Source organism: Octopus bimaculoides, chromosome 11 (genome assembly GCF_001194135.2).
Source record: "Octopus bimaculoides isolate UCB-OBI-ISO-001 chromosome 11, ASM119413v2, whole genome shotgun sequence".
In the NCBI taxonomy this organism is placed as follows: Eukaryota; Metazoa; Mollusca; class Cephalopoda; order Octopoda; family Octopodidae; genus Octopus; species Octopus bimaculoides.
In genome coordinates, this window is record NC_068991.1 from 18,050,119 (window position 1) to 18,069,841 (window position 19,723).

At 35.2% G+C, this 19,723-nt stretch overlaps 1 protein-coding gene across 2 annotated transcripts in view; it reads right to left on the reverse strand.

Annotated features, from left to right (window-relative positions):
* Nucleotides 1–19,723, reverse strand: part of LOC106867465 (ribosomal protein S6 kinase delta-1) — a 61,743-nt gene that overhangs the window by 27,129 nt on the left and 14,891 nt on the right. Inside the window, exon 2 of one of the 2 annotated variants that reach the window (XM_014912345.2) lies at nt 14,720–14,755. The exons of the other annotated variant lie outside the window; for it this stretch is intronic. Within the exon in view, the coding sequence (XP_014767831.1) occupies nt 14,720–14,755 (36 nt within the window). The remainder of the gene's footprint in view (nt 1–14,719; nt 14,756–19,723) is intronic. 2 annotated transcript variants of the gene reach the window in all.

The window sequence follows — 19,723 nt, forward strand, 5'->3', positions numbered from 1 at the left end:
GTTTTCTTTTTTAAGATGGTAAGGTGAAGTTGGCTGCTGTTTCTAGCAAGACGAGTCACCAGGTTGAGGATCTCTCAATTGGAGGTGGGTTGTAGCGGTATGTGATGGGATAGAGTGGCAGATTGGGGAGGAGGATGGAATCAAAAAGGTGAAGGCAAAAATAGCTGAGGAAACAATAGTGAGATGACAATATGGATAATTAGAAGGGTAACAAAATCATGGAGAGAAGGACAACAAGGAATCAGGGGGCATTAGAAAGAGAATAAGTGAGGATGAAAGAAAGTCTTGGTTGGAACAGACTAGAAAAAGAAAAGTTGGAAGGAGTGACAGCATGCACTAGGAGAGAGTAGAGGAAGAGAAAGAAGAACAATAAGAATGTAAGAGGCAAGTAGGTAGGTGAATGGGTGATATTGCATGTGTGTGTGTGTATGAAGCACAGTAGGCAAGAAGGTATATTAGTGCTGGAGCCAATATGATATGAGACAAGAGTAGAGTCATATCCTAGGCTTGATAGAAAAGAAATCAAAGGTGGTAGACTGGAGTAGAGCCCAATTTACTACAGTGACTGAGAAAGGGAGGACAAAAGAGAGAGAGAGAGAAAAGAGAGAGAGAGAGAGAAAAAAGAGAGAGAGAGAGAAAAGAGAGAGGAAGTAAAGAAAAGGAGAGTGAAAGTTGAGTAATTTGGACATCAAAAGACCAAAGTAAAGGAACTATTTAACCTCAATCAACTGAGTCTTTAATCAACTGACTTGGTCAATTGCAACACTATAACATACATACACACATATATATCATTATCATTGTTTAACGTCCACCTTCCATGCTAGCATGGGTATATATATATATATATATATATATATATATATATATATATATATATATATATATATATATATATATATATATATACACACACACACACACACACAAAGTGGTGTCAAAAAGTTCCCAGACTAGTTTTGTATCATGCCAACAGATTGCAGCATATGTTTGTATGTACAGTGAGAGCTAGCAGTGATCTTCATGAGGTGTGTGCCGAGTGACACCACTGTGTTTGATTCACAAGTTGTGAAATTTGTGTTTTTGTGATCACATATATGCTGTAGTCTGTGATTTTTGTCATAGACAAGAACAAAGAGCTAGCATGAAATTTTGCATTAAACTTGGGTTGAAGTCTGCTACACAGACATTGAGCATGCTTTGGTAAGCTTACAGCAATGAGGCAATGGGTCATATGCAATGTTTCAAGTGGCACGAGCACTTCAAAGGTGGAAGAACATCCCTGGAAGATGAGCAACCTGGAAGACCTGCGACGAGTGTCACCCCTGGAAATGTGGTAATGTGCATCAAGAATTTGACCCCCAGTACCAGACCATCAATCGAGAATTCTACTGTCATGTTTTGAAGCGTTTGCGGGAGGACATTTGGTGAAAGTGACCAGATCTGTGGAGTGCAAAGAATTGGATTCTTTACAACGACAATGCAATCTGTCACTGAGCTCTCCTCACTCCTGAGTTTCTCACCAAAAACATGCTATCGCTTCCACATCCACCCTATTCACCAGCGGACTTCCATCTCTTCTCCAAGATGAAAATGAAGTTCAAAGGTCGCCGTTTTTACATCGCTGATGAGATTCAGAGTGAATCACAGAAGGTCTCCGACTCAATTACAGAAAACGATTTCCAGGCCAGATTCCAAAAGTCGCAGGACCGGTGTATTGCTGCACAAGATAACTATTTTGAAGGAGATGAAGTTAAAACTTAGGTAATTAAGTTATTTTTTTTATTAAACATAATTAGTCTGAGAACCTTTTGATACTACCACTTATATATATATGTGTGTGTGTACATATATATATATGTATATATATATATATATATATATATATATACACACACACACACATATTATACATATATATGGGTGTATATATGTGAATATGTTTATATACATACATATATACATAGAGATATACATATATGCATGCACACATACACGCATACAAACATACATGTATATTATACACACAAATCTCCTATAGGTACATACACAGCAACTACAGTGTTGTTACATGTTAAAGGTGTGTTAGTAGTAGTAGTAGTGGCAGTAGCAGCAACAGTTATAGCAAAAATATTAAGAATATATTCAAAGAGAAGAATAAAAGATAAAAACATTTTATTTCTTTTAATTAAAAAAAGAACATCTCCTTCACTAAGATCTGTAATAGAATTCTTTACAAGTAGCTGGCTGGAATGATCTAGACCTCTAAAAAGTACTGCCTGGAGTAAAATCACACATGAGGAGGTTTCTAGATATCATATCATTTCCGACAAAGTATGACAGCAATTTGCTATCGGATGTTATTTTGCCAGCTGCTTAGATACGCTCTGAGCCAGAGCGGACGAGGAAGTATCAATGTACTCATTCTACCTGATCATAACAGCAGCCAAACCTTCCTAAAATTACATCATAACATCATATATATATGCATGTGTGTATGTGTGAGTATATGAATGTAGATATACATATATATATGTGCAAATATGTATGTTGAATAGTGTAGTTGGGAGTATACTATGGCTAAGAAAAGAAAGTGTGCCAAAATGATCACGGCTGAAACACCTTTGATAATAGTTCTGCTCAATCAATCCCAACTCTGGAGTTAAATAACAAGGTCTTGTATATTTCAACTAACTGTGTCACACAGCTCCTACATGCCTGCACACACACAATTTCTTCCATCTTCCACTCCTGCTTTGTTACAACCCAGTAGTGACAAACACAGCAAGCCAGCCCAGAGGATATTTCCATTCAATGGAATGATACTTAAACACATGAATACATAGTATAACATGGAAACCGACAAATATTGGCACTAATGCATTATGCAGTATGTCTGGGATTTTTTTTTTTTTTTGCCTTTTTACCAGTTTCTCTTTCCTATAAACTCAATTTTTGGGGGTTTAGTTTTTAGAACAGAGATGACCAAATATTTGTTTGGCCATCACAAATTTGGCTCTAAAATACATTCCTAGTGTCTGTATTCTATAATAGTTTTTGTGTCAACACACAAAACACACCCTACTATATTAAAAATACTAATTATTGGACAATGCAGTTGAAGATATACTATATCTGAAAAAAAAAAAAAAATGGATGGTCACATAGAATGTTTGAAGTCAACCTGGGGTTAAATAATTCTATAACTGCACACCATAAGAATATATCTGAGGTTGCACAATACAACAGAAGATAACATTACAAGAAGTAATTTTTGGGGCTAAGATACACTAAGATACACTCACCCTCTTAACCCTTCTGACACCAATATGCCTGAGATAAATTTATTGTTTTACAATGATTTAAATCAAAACCTCCCATCCAAATTTTATGTTAATTTATGTTCCAAACATCAGATTAAGAAGAACAAAGTTATTTCATTAAATTCGTCATTGTTTTAAAAATTAATTGAAATGATGGCAGTGTATATCAATAGAAATAAGGTAACAAAAATGTTAAAAGGTCCCAATGCTTCTCATCCCAGTTAAAGGTGTAATGATCCACCTTAGGAACCATTAGTTATTGTTGTTTTATAGTCTTTGCTAGTCCAGGTGGAGCAAAAGTCACTTGAACACAAGTCACTGGTCAAACAAGTTTAGTGTGACTCAAAGATTGACCACTGTGGATAAACTAGACCTATGGTTGGTTGCAGAGTACATAACATACACTGACAAGCAGTTGTGTTGTTCATGAGGTAACCACAGAAATGCTTAGGCTAGTTATCAATTACATCAAACAGTGACTGAGGCTTTATGCCTCTGGTTAAAAATCTTGAGTTACCATGGCCAATTTTAAAAATGGTATAGCTATGGTAAAAAATCTTATTGAAACCAGAGGTTTTCTAGAGCACATCTATAATATCACATGGACTAAAGTATGACAGTCTTGACATACTTTCTCCAATGTCCAGACAGCTCCAGCTCAAGTAAATCACTAAAAGCAATGGTGTTGCTGTGTGTCTCATCCTCTGCTTCTTGCACATAAAAATGGTCCGGAGACAAGATTAGTAAGATAATTCTAAATGTGTCTTGGCTACAAACAAATCAGGCACATAGGTTCAGTACTTAGCTAGCTAAGAACAACAAATACAATAAGGGCAGGTTGTAGAGCAGCAGAGTGATTTTTGTACAGTTACTACTGCATGTAGTAATAGTGTTGGTGAGACAGAATTTACAGTAAGTAGTATTTCTGAAATGAAAGTAGCCCAGCACAGCTACAGTTCACTGATTGAAACCAGTAAATGAGTATGAATCCCCAAAAGACACATAGGCTGCAGAGCTAAGTTCCAGTTTTAATCTCGATTCAGGATAATTCTGTACCTGGATAACATACTAGTCTAATGTAGATAACATTCCTCAACTAGGAAAAGTGAAAAATGTACAGTGAATGATGCTTATTGCCCACATACACAACATAGTGCCTGCAATAAATCTTTGTAACTCAAATATGTTAATTGGTACTCTTATACCTCAGTCATTTCATATCTATAAACATTTTCAGTAATCATTAGCAAGAGGAAAAGTCAGGGAGTATCTAGCATGCAGTTGTATTGATAAGAGCTGATGAAGTATAGAGTTGAGTAACATATTTAAAAATTATGGTTTAATAGGAGTTGAAGAGGAGTGTGAGGAGTAATAGAATTCAAAACAAACAAATGTGACTAGGAGAGTTCTAAAAGGGATGCAGCTGTAGAAGTGACAATAGGAAGGAAAGAAAAGGAAGACATTAAGAAAACAAGTTGAAGAGACTGGGCTAGATTCTTGACATGTTCTAGTAGGAAGTAAATATGTAAGGAGACACACTAAAAGAGACTTGATTGATTAAACATTATTTAAGCAGCAGTAAAAGAGAAAGAAGATCAGACATAGCTGGGTGTCTGTAGCATGCTAACATGCTTAATGGCTGACATTCTAAATATATTGATCAGTTTACTTAACAAAACACCAACACACTTCAGTGATATCCTCAATTTTTTAAGAATGTTGTTAGCTGAACATTGATGTTTCTAAAATATTTTGTAGTTCTAGAAGACCCTCAATCTCAGTAAAGAAGACTAAAATAACTTTGAAAATGGCAACTTATGTAGGATCGGTATAACCAGAAATGTAATGGTCTAACCTGGAGAAAAAGTGGTATTGACAGATTCTGGAAAATCCATCTGCAAGAACTAAAATGTTGTTGGTCTTCATGTATATTTTTTTAATAAACTTGTCAGGATAAAAGGGGCAGTGCCCATGGTCTTTGCAAGCCCCTTGAAACCTTTGAGATTGGTGCAGTTGATACTTAACCTGAAAACATGGCTCTAGTTTGAATGTTTAGATCAGAGTAAACACTTCAAAAGTCACCCTGAACATAAAATGATCCAGCAGACTTCACTTAACTCAGTAGTAATGAACCAGATGGACAAGAAGTTACTCAAGTCGTCCTATGTGACTCTTACATATAAATCAATGCACAACTCCAGTTTCAAAAAGTGAAATAGATAAGATATTTCATACCTTTTAGTTTTATTAGACTTATTAGTCTCCTCCTGGATAGGAGTTTATCACAAATAATATTCCAAAATTATCTGATACCGATCCCTAAACAGCCAAGTTAACAGACTTAGCAAAACTAAGTTAACATTCTGAATACACCACAAAACAACTGTAGAGGATTTGATCCCAAACCCTTTCGACATACTTTCCTTATTGATAAATAATATGCCAATTAATAGGAAGGTCATTCTAAGTTAGCTTTCACTTACTTTGTCTTAAAATAATTATTGCATAAACCAATGAGCTGGCACCATACATGGTTGCTCTAACAGCTGGAAATAGTGGCCAAATAACACATTACCATTCTTAGAAAAGAAAAGATACATTTGATAATGTACATAATCCTAAAGAGATATAATAGTCATGTCTAGAATACCTTCTGAGTATAGGTCTGTTTGATCGGAGTCACCCAGGGGCTAAACAATGACAATAATGATGATAATTATATTATTCAGTATTTCATAGACATATTAGTTCCTTCAGTGTTAATGCTTGTTTTGTTTTTTGATGTTTTAGTCAGAAGGAAAGGCCTATGTCCATGACCAGTGAAAGGTGTTCCAATGTTGGTGGAGTCAATGGGTGAGATTTGATTTCATTCATCATGTGCGCACACACACACACACACACACACACACACACACACACACATACACACAAAGAAGGTGCTTCTAACCACAAATTCTCAAAATATTATATGTGCCCTATTTGACCCCACAAAGCTCCCAGTAAAAACTTTGACAATACAACACTGAGTTAAAACTTAAACGATACTAATGTACTAACAAGACACATTCTGGCTTGTTTAAAAAATATATCTGTGCATGTGTGTGTATATGAGAGAGAGAGAGAGAGAGAGAGAGAGAGAGAGAGAGAGAGAGAAAGAGAAAGAAAAAGAACTTGTTATAGAGTGGTGTTTGGGGCCTATAATAGATGCAGTATTTCAAAAGTGAAAAATATCAATGAACAAACTGGCAGGAATCAAACTATACATCTTTTGCTCACTTGACAACTGTGCAATCATACATAATAATACTTGTTTCTAATTTAGATGTAGGGGAGCAGTCAGTTCTATCGAGCCCTGTACTTGCATGGCATTTCATTGACTCAGGAGTGATGAATGGCAAAGCTGATCTCAATGGGGTTTGAACTCAGAACATAATAAAAAGCTGGAGCAAGTACATTGAGGTATTTTTTCTGACTGTCTAACAATTTTGCCAATCCAACAACCTTAATAACTAATTTAAGCATAAGACCTCAAATTTTAGGAGAGAGGATTACTGACTAAACTGACTCCAGTACTTTTAGTTTATCAACCTCACATGGATGAAAAGCAAAGCCAACCTTTGATTTGAACTCAGAACATCAGCAGCTGAAACAAATATGGCAGGGCCCTAACAATTCCTCTACTATAGGCACAAGACCTGAAATTCTGAGGGGGTTTGCTAGTTGGTTACATCAACCCTGGTGCTCAACTTGTACTTACTTTATCAACCTCAGAGGAATGAAAGACAGTTGACCTCAGTGGAATTTGAATTCCAACAGTAAAGAGCCAAAACAAGTGCTGTAAAGCACCTTTTTTGGCTCTGTTGTAATTGTCAATCCAGCACCCTAAATGATAATTTATGCACATGGCCAGCAATTTTGAGAGAAAGGGATTAGTCCATATCATCAACCCTAATACTTGACTGGTACTTAGGCTATTGGTCCCAAAAGGATGAAAGTGAAGTTGGCTTCAGCAATATTTGAAAGTAGAATGTAGAGAGCCACAAGAAATACCCCATGCCATTTTGTCTCATGCTCTAATTATTGTCAATCTATCATCCTGACAAATAATAATAATAATAATAATAATAAAGGTTTCAAATTTGGGCACAAGGCCAGCAGGTTTAGTGGGAAGGGTATAGTCAATTTCATCGACCTCAAATGGATGGAAGCCAAAGTCAACTTGGCGGAATTTTAACTCAGTCTGTAAAGCCAGAAGAAATGCTGCTAAACATTTTGTCCAGTATGTTAACGATTTACCACTTCATTGCCTTAATAATAATAATCAAAATGCTGGAGTTTAACCTAGTTACCATAGTGTATAAGTGAGTGAGATTACAACACTATTCCATGAATGGGAGGCCAGTCCAATGCAGAGTTAACTTCCCAGCCATTACTGAATCTCATTTACAGCCAAGCGGACTGGAGTAACATGAAATGAAAAGCTTTAGCGTTTTGCTGATGAATACAATATGCCACCTGGTAAAAAAAAAAAAAAAATGACCAGTACTAGAATGTCTTTGATTATAGGTCTCCTGGATCAAGCTTAATGTGAGGTAAAAAAAACCCAACAAAACCTGTGATTAGTGTTGAATAAAGTAAACATATTTGAAAATGCCTATATGTTCAATGACTCACAAATTTCAGACTCATTTACTCAAGGCATTAATGATTGTAGCAAGGACTGCACACAGTGAGTGAAGGTACAATTACTAGAGCTACTTCCAGGCCCAATAGCAGAGCTGAAATTCAGCACTGTAAGTTAAATATATTTACTCCTTAATTATACTGTATCCTTGCTCCAGTTAATACAACTACTTGTAGCCATCCTGTGGTAACATACTGACTTAAGACTGGTTGCTACATTGAATAAGTCAAAGAGCTACATTGTCCAAACAAAACACTACAAAGCATTAATGATGTTGCTGGTTAACCATAGGTCATCCCTGACCAAGCAGACCAACAATCCAATAACATTCAAGCCATGATCGTCCTGTCTTTCTAAGGGTGTCTAACACTGCATTATTCAATGTGTTCTTTGTCGTTTGAGCTAGTGGATTTTATCTGAAGATTTAGGCTGGTATTTCTATCATAGTAAATAACCATGTAGTAGCTCCCTAATGTTCTCGCACAGTGAATATGTAATTTAAACCACAGTCTTTAAATAAGAGGAAAGAGGGACAGAAATATACAATATATATCATGGAGCTATTTGCTGTCCTCTTATGTTGTTTGTGAGACTTTATAATAAGACCATTTTATTTTTAATATCTTTTCATCAGAAGGGAAGGTAGGAAGGAAGGTATCCTCAAACTGGAGGTCAAACAAAAATGCATACAACAGAGTGGGCTATACTAAGAGCATCCGAGGTGGTAGATGGTGGTATGACATATTAAGTCAACCACCCAAGTAGATCGTGGCAGGGTTTCAACTCAGAATGCAAATATACTCATAAAGATTCTGCTAAATGTACATAGCAATGAATGAAAAAGCCAGTAATGAATTATGAGGTAGAAGTTTTAAGGTATGTATTTTGTTGTAAAAGGTTTTAGCTACAGCACTGAATAGGTTTATGGCCATATAATAACTTGTACTTTTGCTGACTAATCATGGACAAAACAAAAAAATTCTAATCGCAGTGTCTTTGTTTCTGAAATAAACAGTTATTTGTTAGTAGTCATAATCTGAAGATAACTAATGTGTTTTCTTGGCAAAACCAATTCCTCATACTGATCAGACATCTGAGTTAGTGCATTTAAAATGCACATTAATATTCTGGACTACTTAAATAAAGGATTGCTTTTTTTTTTAAGAAGCAAACCTTCATTCACCAACACTTTCTAGCAACTGGTTTTAGTTGAGGACTCCCCCATAACTTCTCAATCACTACTGCCTCTATCTAGACCCATATAATGCATCCATCTCCTTTCCTGTCACACATCCACTGTCTTAACTATCAGAGCTCAAATTAAACACTTCCCTTAATATTTTCTGCTTCAAATTATATTCCTGTGTAAAACTGCCTTTCTGTCAAGGTTTCTCCACAAACTTTCATGTTAAACATTGGCTTCATTCATGTATTTTTAACTCGTGTGTTGATAAAACTTTTTTAAAGGTTTTTGGGCATCATTCCTTTTCTTCATAACAAATAAAAAAAAAGTCCCAAAACTCTTATTTTAGTGTCAATGTGTGATCCTTTATCTTGTGAAAGAATATACCAAAATCTGTTGTTTGATTACTGAGACAATGTTAACCTTAGAGATTTGGATTTATGGCAATGTCCTATTACTAGAAATTATATTTGAATTCCCAATCTTATTTTGGTTCATTATTAAAAAAAAATTTTTTTTTGGACCACTCTAAATAGCAGCTGACCTTTGTAAATTGATAGTCTTTAAAAAGACCCAAATCAACTATTACTGTTTGTTTAGTGAATATAATTTAGAAACGCAGACAATACACAAGTCAGAACACTGCATGCACAAAAGTAATTCAGGATTATAGGATTAGTAAAGAATTTGTTTTAGATAAGGTGTCTCTTAGTAGAAAAAGATGTAGCTCATCAGATTTTATCAAAGATAATGCTGTAACACACACACACACACACACACACACACACACACACACACACACTCTTACTTGCACTGTTTCCATCAAATTAATTAAGCCAAGTTAGAAATAAAGTTTTTGTTATTGCATTTGCTCAGAGATGTTGAATAATTTATTCAGGACTAAACTATGAGTACTTCTACCACAGCCTGAGATTCTAACATGATTAGTACATGGCACTGAATAAAACACTCATTAATTACTAGTGACAGAAGTCATAAAGTAACAGACTAAATGCCTGACTATATTTCATTACCTTTATATTTTGAATTCCAATGATATCAGTGTTAATAAACAAAGTGTTAGTCCTATACTGAGAGCAGTACATTTGATTATACTTATAACCCAACAAGTTAGAAACTTGTGAGTTAATTGGCGACCTCACTAGTAACCATGTACATCCAGTAAAGAAGTTTGTATTAGGAAGGGAATCCAGCCATAGAAACCATGTGAAAGCAGACATTGGAGCTTGACACAGTCCTTTGGTTTGTTGGATTCTGTCAAACAGTCCAACCCATGCCAGCATGGAAGATGGATATAAAATCATGATGATAATGATATTGCTAGCTGTATACAGGTGATCTGCTTTTATTTACAATCAGACTGACTCATTAGTGAGAGTGGAAAGAATGGCAAGATCATGAACAAGTGCAACAATAACAAGAGAATGCAATCTGTCATCTGATCACCAGATAATCTGACACCCTATCACCTGAGCTCGTTGAGACTATGATGGTAATGGATAGCCTTAAAGAGATATAGCTTACATAATATCGATATGTCAGAGAAGTTGGAAAAAAAAAAAACCCCTCTGCAAATCATTTAAAAAAAAATGTCTATGTTTATCCCCATCTGCTTCTCTCATCACATCCAGCTGATAATGGTGGTGGATACACTGAAGGAAAGGAATCTACCTTTATAACTTTTGTTCCAGTTACGATGGTCTAATACACCTATCTCACTATCCCACTCTCGCTCCTTTTCTCTTCCTCCTTATCATCATCATTCCTGTCAACTCTTCTTCCTCATCAGACTTTTCTACCTCTTCTCTAACTCATTATAATGTTCAATATCATAATTAGTAAATGCATTATTATTTTTATTATTTTCCGTTAGTAATATCAGCATGCATATTTTCTTCTACAGATTGTATAGCTGGTGCAGATTTGCCAAACCATACCTGTACAAATGTTGGAAAGTACAAGAATTTTAGAAGCAAGGGCATGCATACATACATACATGCATATACACATACTCACACATATGTGTATGTGTGTGTGTATATATATATATTTAGAGGAATAACAGATATACAATAGGAATGATAGTAGGTTCATACAACCAGATTTAAGTTTTTTTTTTCATATTTTTCCAGAAAACATTAGAAAAATACAACAACATGCAATGAATGAACAACAAGAAATAACAATTAAAAATAAACAAGAAAAAAAAAAAAGACCAATCAACTCCTGAATAGAAGTTCATCTTTTTTTATACCATGAGTATCAATATGGCTGATACTCTTTTTTAGCTTCTGTCGTGTTAAACAGATGACAGTACAGAATAGGATAGGATACTAATCCAGAACAGGTAATTTATCCACAAGTTGATAGCTATTTTCCATGATTTTATAACAGGGATAATGCAGAATTACATTGTATACTTCTTTAAAAAAAAAATTTTTTTAAAGAGTTGCCTGAGTCCTTAAAAAGTCTAACTTATTTTTTAATAAGAAAATACAAGGGTAATCTATATTTGAGAGAAAGGGTTTCTACCTCTGAATACATTTTGGTGTGATATTCCAACCAGATGAGCCAATGAGGTAGCCTCTTTCTAAACAACAGCTCAACCTACAACTAGTAGCAGTAGCCAAATTTCCTTCAAAGCACACCATACCATTTTTTTTTTTAATGACCCTTTTTACTGGAGGTTCTATGACTGGTGAGAGAGAGGGAAGAAGGTATCCTCAAACTATAGATTTGCTCTGACTCCTTGCAACAGAGTGAACATGGCTAAAGGCATCTAACACTTTTGTTACCAAATTCCTGTGGCAATACATTTTGTGAGTTTTGATTTGTTTTGAAAATAACAAATTTAGTAAAATAATTCATTATTAAGTTGGTGTTTGGAACACAACATGAAATTTTGATGGAAAGTTTTTTAATACAGACCACATTAAAACAGGAAGCTTGTAGCAAAGAATCAGGAGCAGTCTTGATTGGAACAGTATCAAAAAGGTTAAGGTGTATGTGTAGGTGTTAAATTGGGCAACAGATTAAATCTCTCATCCAAATAGGCCATGGTAGGATTTGATCTCAGAACATAAAAAGCCAGAAAAAATACTGCAAGGCATCTGGCCTGATACATCTTTTTTATATCAATACTGAAAGGATGAAAGGCAGAGGACAATTTTGGCAGGATATGAATTCAAAGCACATCATCATCATCGTTTAACATCCACTTTCCATGCTAGCATGAGTTGGACGATTTGACTGAGGACTGGCAAGCCAGGAACCTGCACCAGGCTCCAATCTGATCTGGCAGAGTTTCTACAGCTGGATGCCCTTCCTAACATCAACCACTCCTAGAGTGTAGTGGGTGCTTTTACGTGCCATGGGCACGAGGGCCAGTCACACGGTACTGGCAATGGCCACGCTCAAAAAGGTGTTTTTTACATGCCACCTGCACAGGAGCCAGTCCAGGAGCACTGGCAACGACCTCGCTCGAATGATTTTCTAATGTGCTACCAGCACAAGTGCTAGAAAGCAACGCTGGTAACAAATCAGTATAATTACTGCAAAGCATTCCAGTTGATCTGTTAATGGTTCTGCTACTTTTCAACTTTTCGTGAATGGAAGAACAAATTGAATAATGCATTTGTATGCGCGTGCGTGTGTGGTAGGAGTGCGACATATGGTGGTTGATGTATTGTGTGTGCTGCCACACCCAGTGCCACCAAATTTCAAGCAGGGGCATAACAAAAGTTTTCCATTAAGATTTGTGATTAAATTAATGAGTGAAGTTAATATCTATAATGAATTTGTCATTTTCAATGGGTGTGCAGCACACACCTAGCACACCTAGAATATATGCCCCTGATATATAACTTAGCTGTTCGGCAAAGAGACAAGCCCTGGGGTCAATTTCTTCAAATATAACCCTTTAAGGCAGTGCTCCAGCATGGCCACAGTCATACGACTAAGACAAGTAAAAGAATAACTATAAGACTATATTTGTGCTTTGATTGACAGAATTAGTATGGTGCTTGATGAAATGCTTTGCAAAATTTAGTTAGAGATTCCAGATTACTGATGTCAGTTTTAACTTCAATGGTCAATTTAATAGACCATTTCAGCCAAAGCAACAACACAACCCAGAGATCTCTAGTTCCAGATATACCATGTCTGCCTAACTGAGAATCATACAACACATTCTGATATGCAGTGTGGCTACTCTTGACATATACTCCCACCACTGTCCAGTCTGTTTGTATGTAGGGTGTTGGGGGAGGGTGTAGAGCAGAGGTAAGCGTGATGGACTCTATCAGAATACAATTGTTGCTTGGGTAAATTCAGCTGACTATTAGGCATTCTTCATACAATAAACTATCCTGCTAGCATTAAGTGACTGACAATTATCTGGTAGATATTAAAATATCAGAAGCAATTTATAGTATATAATTAGGAGTCTAATTAGTCACGAAGTTATTCAAAAAATGATAGATACTATGTAAGTTTATCATTAAACCCTCTTACACTTTTCTATCTCAAATTAGAGATTATAATGAACTTTAACAAATATCTAAACCCTTTTGTTACTATATTTCTGTTGAAAAAAAAACTGCTTTCGTTTCAAGTTTGAAAAATTATGAAGTATTTAGTAAAAGATTTGTTTCATTCAGTTGGTGTTGGAAACAAATTAGCATGGAGTTTTGATAGGTTTTAATTTAGATCACTTTAGAAAAACTAAGTTTATATCATAGAACCAGAGCCAGTTGCAGGTGGGTTAATATTAAAAGTGTAAGGGCTATTTTTCTTGCTAAAGCAGGAGTTAGCCTATTGGAGTCCGCTCCATAAATCTTTTTTATTCTGAATTGTACTAATTGAAGCAATGTTTTATGGTTAGATGCCCTTCCTGTTTGCCAACCCTTTTAATCACCTCTTACAACATGCAGGGATATGGTGTACCCATTCTACAATTGAGATATACACATTGAATCACAAACAGTACTTATTTGAGAATGATTACTGTTACTGTTGTGTAGTTGGCATTGTGCTAAGTATTTTTTTTTTTGCAAAACTTAAATCATTCGTTGATTTTATTTCTCTTTTCAACATACATTGCTAATATTCTAGCAAATTGCATCAAACTATTTCAAACCTCGTATTTTGAATTATCTCTTGGCATTTCAAACATAAATGCTGCCAGAATCAACTTATCCTTCCATCACTCTAGAGTTAAAAGATCATCCTCAGTCATGTATCAAGGTTGATTTTATTATTATCTGTACTCCATCTCCAAAAATTGTGTGGCTTAGTGCCAATGTCAGAAAACATCATCATCATCACTGTTTGCATTTTCATTAACATAAAATACAACATTCTATACACGTAGCTATTGTCCCAAAGAATAATTTGAATGCTACAATCATACAATTTTTTCTCCTCACTCTAAAATATTTAAACTTCATTTCTATATAGGGTAACCCTCATAATCATCATCATCATCATCATTAAAACAATCTGACTGACCTCTGTTATACTTTCTGGTAGAGTTACAGTAAAGACCTGAAAAGACAAAGAAAAAATACAAAATTATTATTTTGGAAGATGGTTGGATCTCCAAACAATTTTCTTTCTCTTTTATTTAAACAATTTAACACTAACATTCTAGCCCAATAGTAAGTGGGAGATACATTTTATATATATATATATATATATATATATATATATATATCTGTAATGTAATTTGTGACAATTATTCGGTTGCCATAATAAAACTCCGAGTTTCGGATGTTGGGGTAGAAATCTGCTCCAGCATCTCGTCAGTTATCAAGGCAATCAAAAAATGCTATGGAAATGACCGTTAAACAAAGGGAAATTACTATGTTATTGACTGTTATTAAGACAAAAGAGCTAATAGAATGACCGTTAAATAAGGGGAAAGAACCGAAGGGGAGAAAGTATAAAAGTAAAAATACTGATAGAAATCGCGTATGCTCGCATGTACACACATACACATGCGTGCATGCACACCCACGTACATGTGCCTATATGCATATGCTCACTCAAACTCACGTGAAGCACATACATGCACACCCACACATATGCCTATATATATGCAACCATACATGTACACATATACATATCCACACTCGCGCACGCGCATACACACATACACATACCCTTACGCATGGGGGTACTGGCATCAGCCACGTTCGGATGGTGCATTTTACGTGCCACCGGCACAGGAGCCAGTTAGAGGGCACTGGCCACAGCTACAATATTGCTTTACTTGATTCAACAGGTCTTCTCAAGCATACCATGCTTGTAAATTGGATATTACCTTCCTTCATGTGTACTACGTGATTAAAAAAGGAAAAGAAGAAAGATAAAAAATCTCATACATATCACAGATGTGACTGTAAATACATTCTAATACTGATCTGTAAATAAAACAACTTAATTGTCATGTGTAGGAATGACCCAAATAATGAGCTCATAGTTTTAAACTGAGAAAAAAAACCCAACTAGACTTAATGCAGGTATGGCTGTTCGTTAAGCTGTCTTCACAACTACATGATTTGGCCTCACTGCATGGTATTTTGACAAATGTCTTCTACTATAACTTCAAGATGACCAATGCCTTGCGAATAAAATTAGTATACAGAAATTGTGTGAAAGTCGGTCGTTTGTGTGTACATGCATGTGTGTTTGTTTGATGTGACTGCTAGCTTTACATGAACAGAGCTTGAAAAATGGTGCTATAGGTTTATGTTCGGTAACTTAGCAGTGCATTAAATATAGATTAATAAGAAAAGTACTAAACTTAAATAACTACTATAGTCAATAAGCTTGACTAAAACCGACAAGGAAGTACCCCAGTGTAGTCACAGTCCAAGGACTAACATGTGTAAAAGAGACTTCAAAATCTAGTAGAATTAATCAAAAAACATCAGTAATATAAAAAACATCAGTAATATAAAATTAGAAATTTCAAAACAAAATCAAGCCACTATCATCACCACTTTTAAATGTCCATTTTTCCTTGTTTGGTATGGGTCAGATGAGATTCATCGAGGCAGATATTTTATGGCTAGTTGCTTTTCCTGTTGCCAATCCTCTCGTTTCTCATTTCATCCAAATCAGAATGTTTCCACGAAAGATAACAAAGAAGTGTCACTGCTTGTATGACAAAAGTTTGTTTATGATTAATGCACAAAGTCAAGACAAGTACACACAAATGCAAACAGACTTTTTCTGAGTCTCAGTCTACCAAATTCACTTACTTAGATTTAGTCAATCAGAGTGCCACACAGTGGTATTGAACCAAAAACCATGTGGTTGCAAAGTGGACTTCTTAACCACAGCCATGCTTGTGTCATATTTAGAATATTTAGGACAAAGACCACATCTCCAAATATTCAACTCGTTATAATTCAAACTGAATATTTTCTGGTTACCAGTTCGACAACAACATATGTACAAGTGCAAAACTCAGTTAATAAGATGCTGGCTTGTTGTTCAGAGAGCTGATGATGGTCCATATCCTGTCACAAATTTTGTCTTGAGACAAGTTCAGCTGGTTGAAGCAGATGATACCTCTCAGTTTCAATGACTTCATAATTGTAGAAAAAACTAAACTAAAATATGAAGACTTGAAAGGAATTATTTATTAATTTTAGCCTTCAAACACTACCCAATCTTTACAGCTGTCACCTACCTCCCCTCCTCCATCACCAATCTCTTACTCCCCCATACACCCTTGCAACCTCTACCCACTCACACTCCTGGTTCCTCTGTCTCCCCTCACTTCTACTACCTTGAAGATGCACCCAGAAACCTCAATATCACTATTTCTATCTTTCCAGCTTCACTTCCACCCTCTCTTCTAAAATGTGAGGAGCCATGCAGCTCTTCTACAGTGAGAAACCTGTTAGCTGCTGGCCCCTTTTCTCGTATCTTAACCCCTCATCTCCTAGCATAAAGGTCACTAATTTCTGGATGGGAGGGAGAAATCAAAAGTGAAGTCGGTATCTGGAGGAGTGAGACAAAACACCAACGAGCATTTTTCCTTTAACACTATCATATCCACTGTCCATATTATTAGTCATTATAATACTATGCATAATGTGCCTACATTTGCATAAATGAAAATCACAAACCAATGAAGAAGCCTCTACATAGCTACCAAACAAGCAAAAAATAGCAACCAAATTTCCATTCAGCCACACTATCACCTTATAAACAACATATTTTATAATGTAGACTGGGTTACATTTATTACTGAATGGTTTGAATGCTGTTGATAAATGGGAAAAAGAAAATAGAGGGGAAAACAGTTGAAGAGCTGATTTGAGTCACAGGGCATTATATACTATCACACGAGGAGGCTTATGTCCAAGAAACTTATCAAGGATCAACATAAGGGAGGATTACAGTTGATTTGTTTCCAATATGAATACTAAACAGCAGCTATTGATTAAATCAATTAATCCTTGAGTGAAGGTAAATAAAGTATGTATTTAGAAATAATGATCAATACTGATGAATCAGTGAACTGCTGTGGATGTCGTCAGAACTCTTGTTCCATTCCACGTTTTCTTTCCCCCAACCAGATAGCAAAAAAATAAATAAACGAAGTCACTGAAATCAATGCTGGGAATCAATAAATGAATTACATTTTTTTTTTTCTTTTTCCTTAATGAAATTATGGATAGAAATAGAATCTCAGCGAAACTATAGAAAGAAAATAAGATACTAATACAATGTTCTATGTTACAACATATGAAACCATACTCTGCCACTCCACACCACTATAGCGAGGAGGTGGGAGAATCTAGGTAGTTGCTCAACCTGCTAGAAACAGCAGCTATATTCCATACCACCATACAACAGCCAAATCTCAACCTCCCACTAACCTTTGCAAAAAGATGGAAGGACACATTGAATAGTATAGTCTTAGATATATTATGTCTCAAAATAAATAAACATCAGATGAGATTGTTATGGCTAGAGTGCCTTTGAACATAGGTTTGCTTCATCATGTGCTTTGCGTTTCACTGTTTTCTCAACCGGTAGTGGTGTTGTCTTCTCTTTAATTTTAGCAGTTCAGCAAAAGGAGACTGATAAAACAAATACCAGATTTAAAATAAGTAATGGGATCAACGACTGACTAAACTCTAAGTGGTACGTTGAAGCAGTGCAACTTGCCTGCAGTCCTATGACACAAAAAAAACGTAAAAACAACACATAAATACATATACATATATATATATATATATATATATATATATATATATATATATATATATATCTTCCATTTTTTTTTACTTGTTTCAAACATTTGACTGCAGCCAGCTGGAGCCACCACCTTTAGTTGAGCAAATCGACCCCAGGACTTATTCTTTGTAAGCCTAATATTTATTCTATTGGTCTCTTTTGCCGAACTGCTATGTTATGGGGATGTAAACACACCAGCATCAGTTGGCAAGCAATGGTGGGGGGACAAACACACAAACATACATATATACATATATATATATATATATAAGATGGGCTTTTTTCAGTTTCCAACTACCAAATCCACCCACAAGGCTTTGGTTGGCCTGAGGCTATAGTAGAAGACACTTGCCCAAGGTGCTACACAGTGGGACTGAACCTAGAACCATGTGGCTGGTAAGCAAGCTACTTACCACACAGCCACGCCTGTGCGTATATATAAGTACATTTACATAGAACATAAAAAATACAGAATACTAAGGAGATGTTTTTTAATATACATATATATATATATATATATATATACATACTCATTCACACACACATCTCTCTCTCTCTCTGTATGTGTGTGTGTGTATATATATATGTATATAGTAGGAATTTACAAAAAAACAAAACGAAGACAGGTGTGTAAACATCAAACAGGTGTATCAGAAAGAAGGGAAAAGTCCAAAGAAGGAGGAGAAGAACAATTTGCCAACAGACCATGTGTAGTTACATTGCTGATATATATATATATATAGTAATGTGAGTACAATTTATACCAATATATATTTATATTTTACAAAGAGGTAGTATTATCTGATATTAAAAAATTCAATATGTTCCAGAGAGTGGATAGGTATGCTTAGATCAGAAGTTGACAGTTTACTCCATGTCTCATTGGGAAATCAAAGATGAAACTTGAAGTAAATTACCATATCTTTATACACATATGTATATATATGTACATGTGTGTGTGTGTGTGTATATATAGATATAAATATATATGTATGTATGAGTATATGTTTATGTATATAAACTACATGTAATATGTATATAATGTACATATGTATATAATGTACACACACACACACACATATATATATATATATATATATACAAACACACACACACACACACATATATGTGTATATATACATATATTTATATAAAATTTGTCTAATGATGTAATATAATACATATTATTACAAGTGCCTGGTTTGGTTTGGTTTACTAAGTGATATCATGTTTTGCTTGTTCACTCTCTTTTTC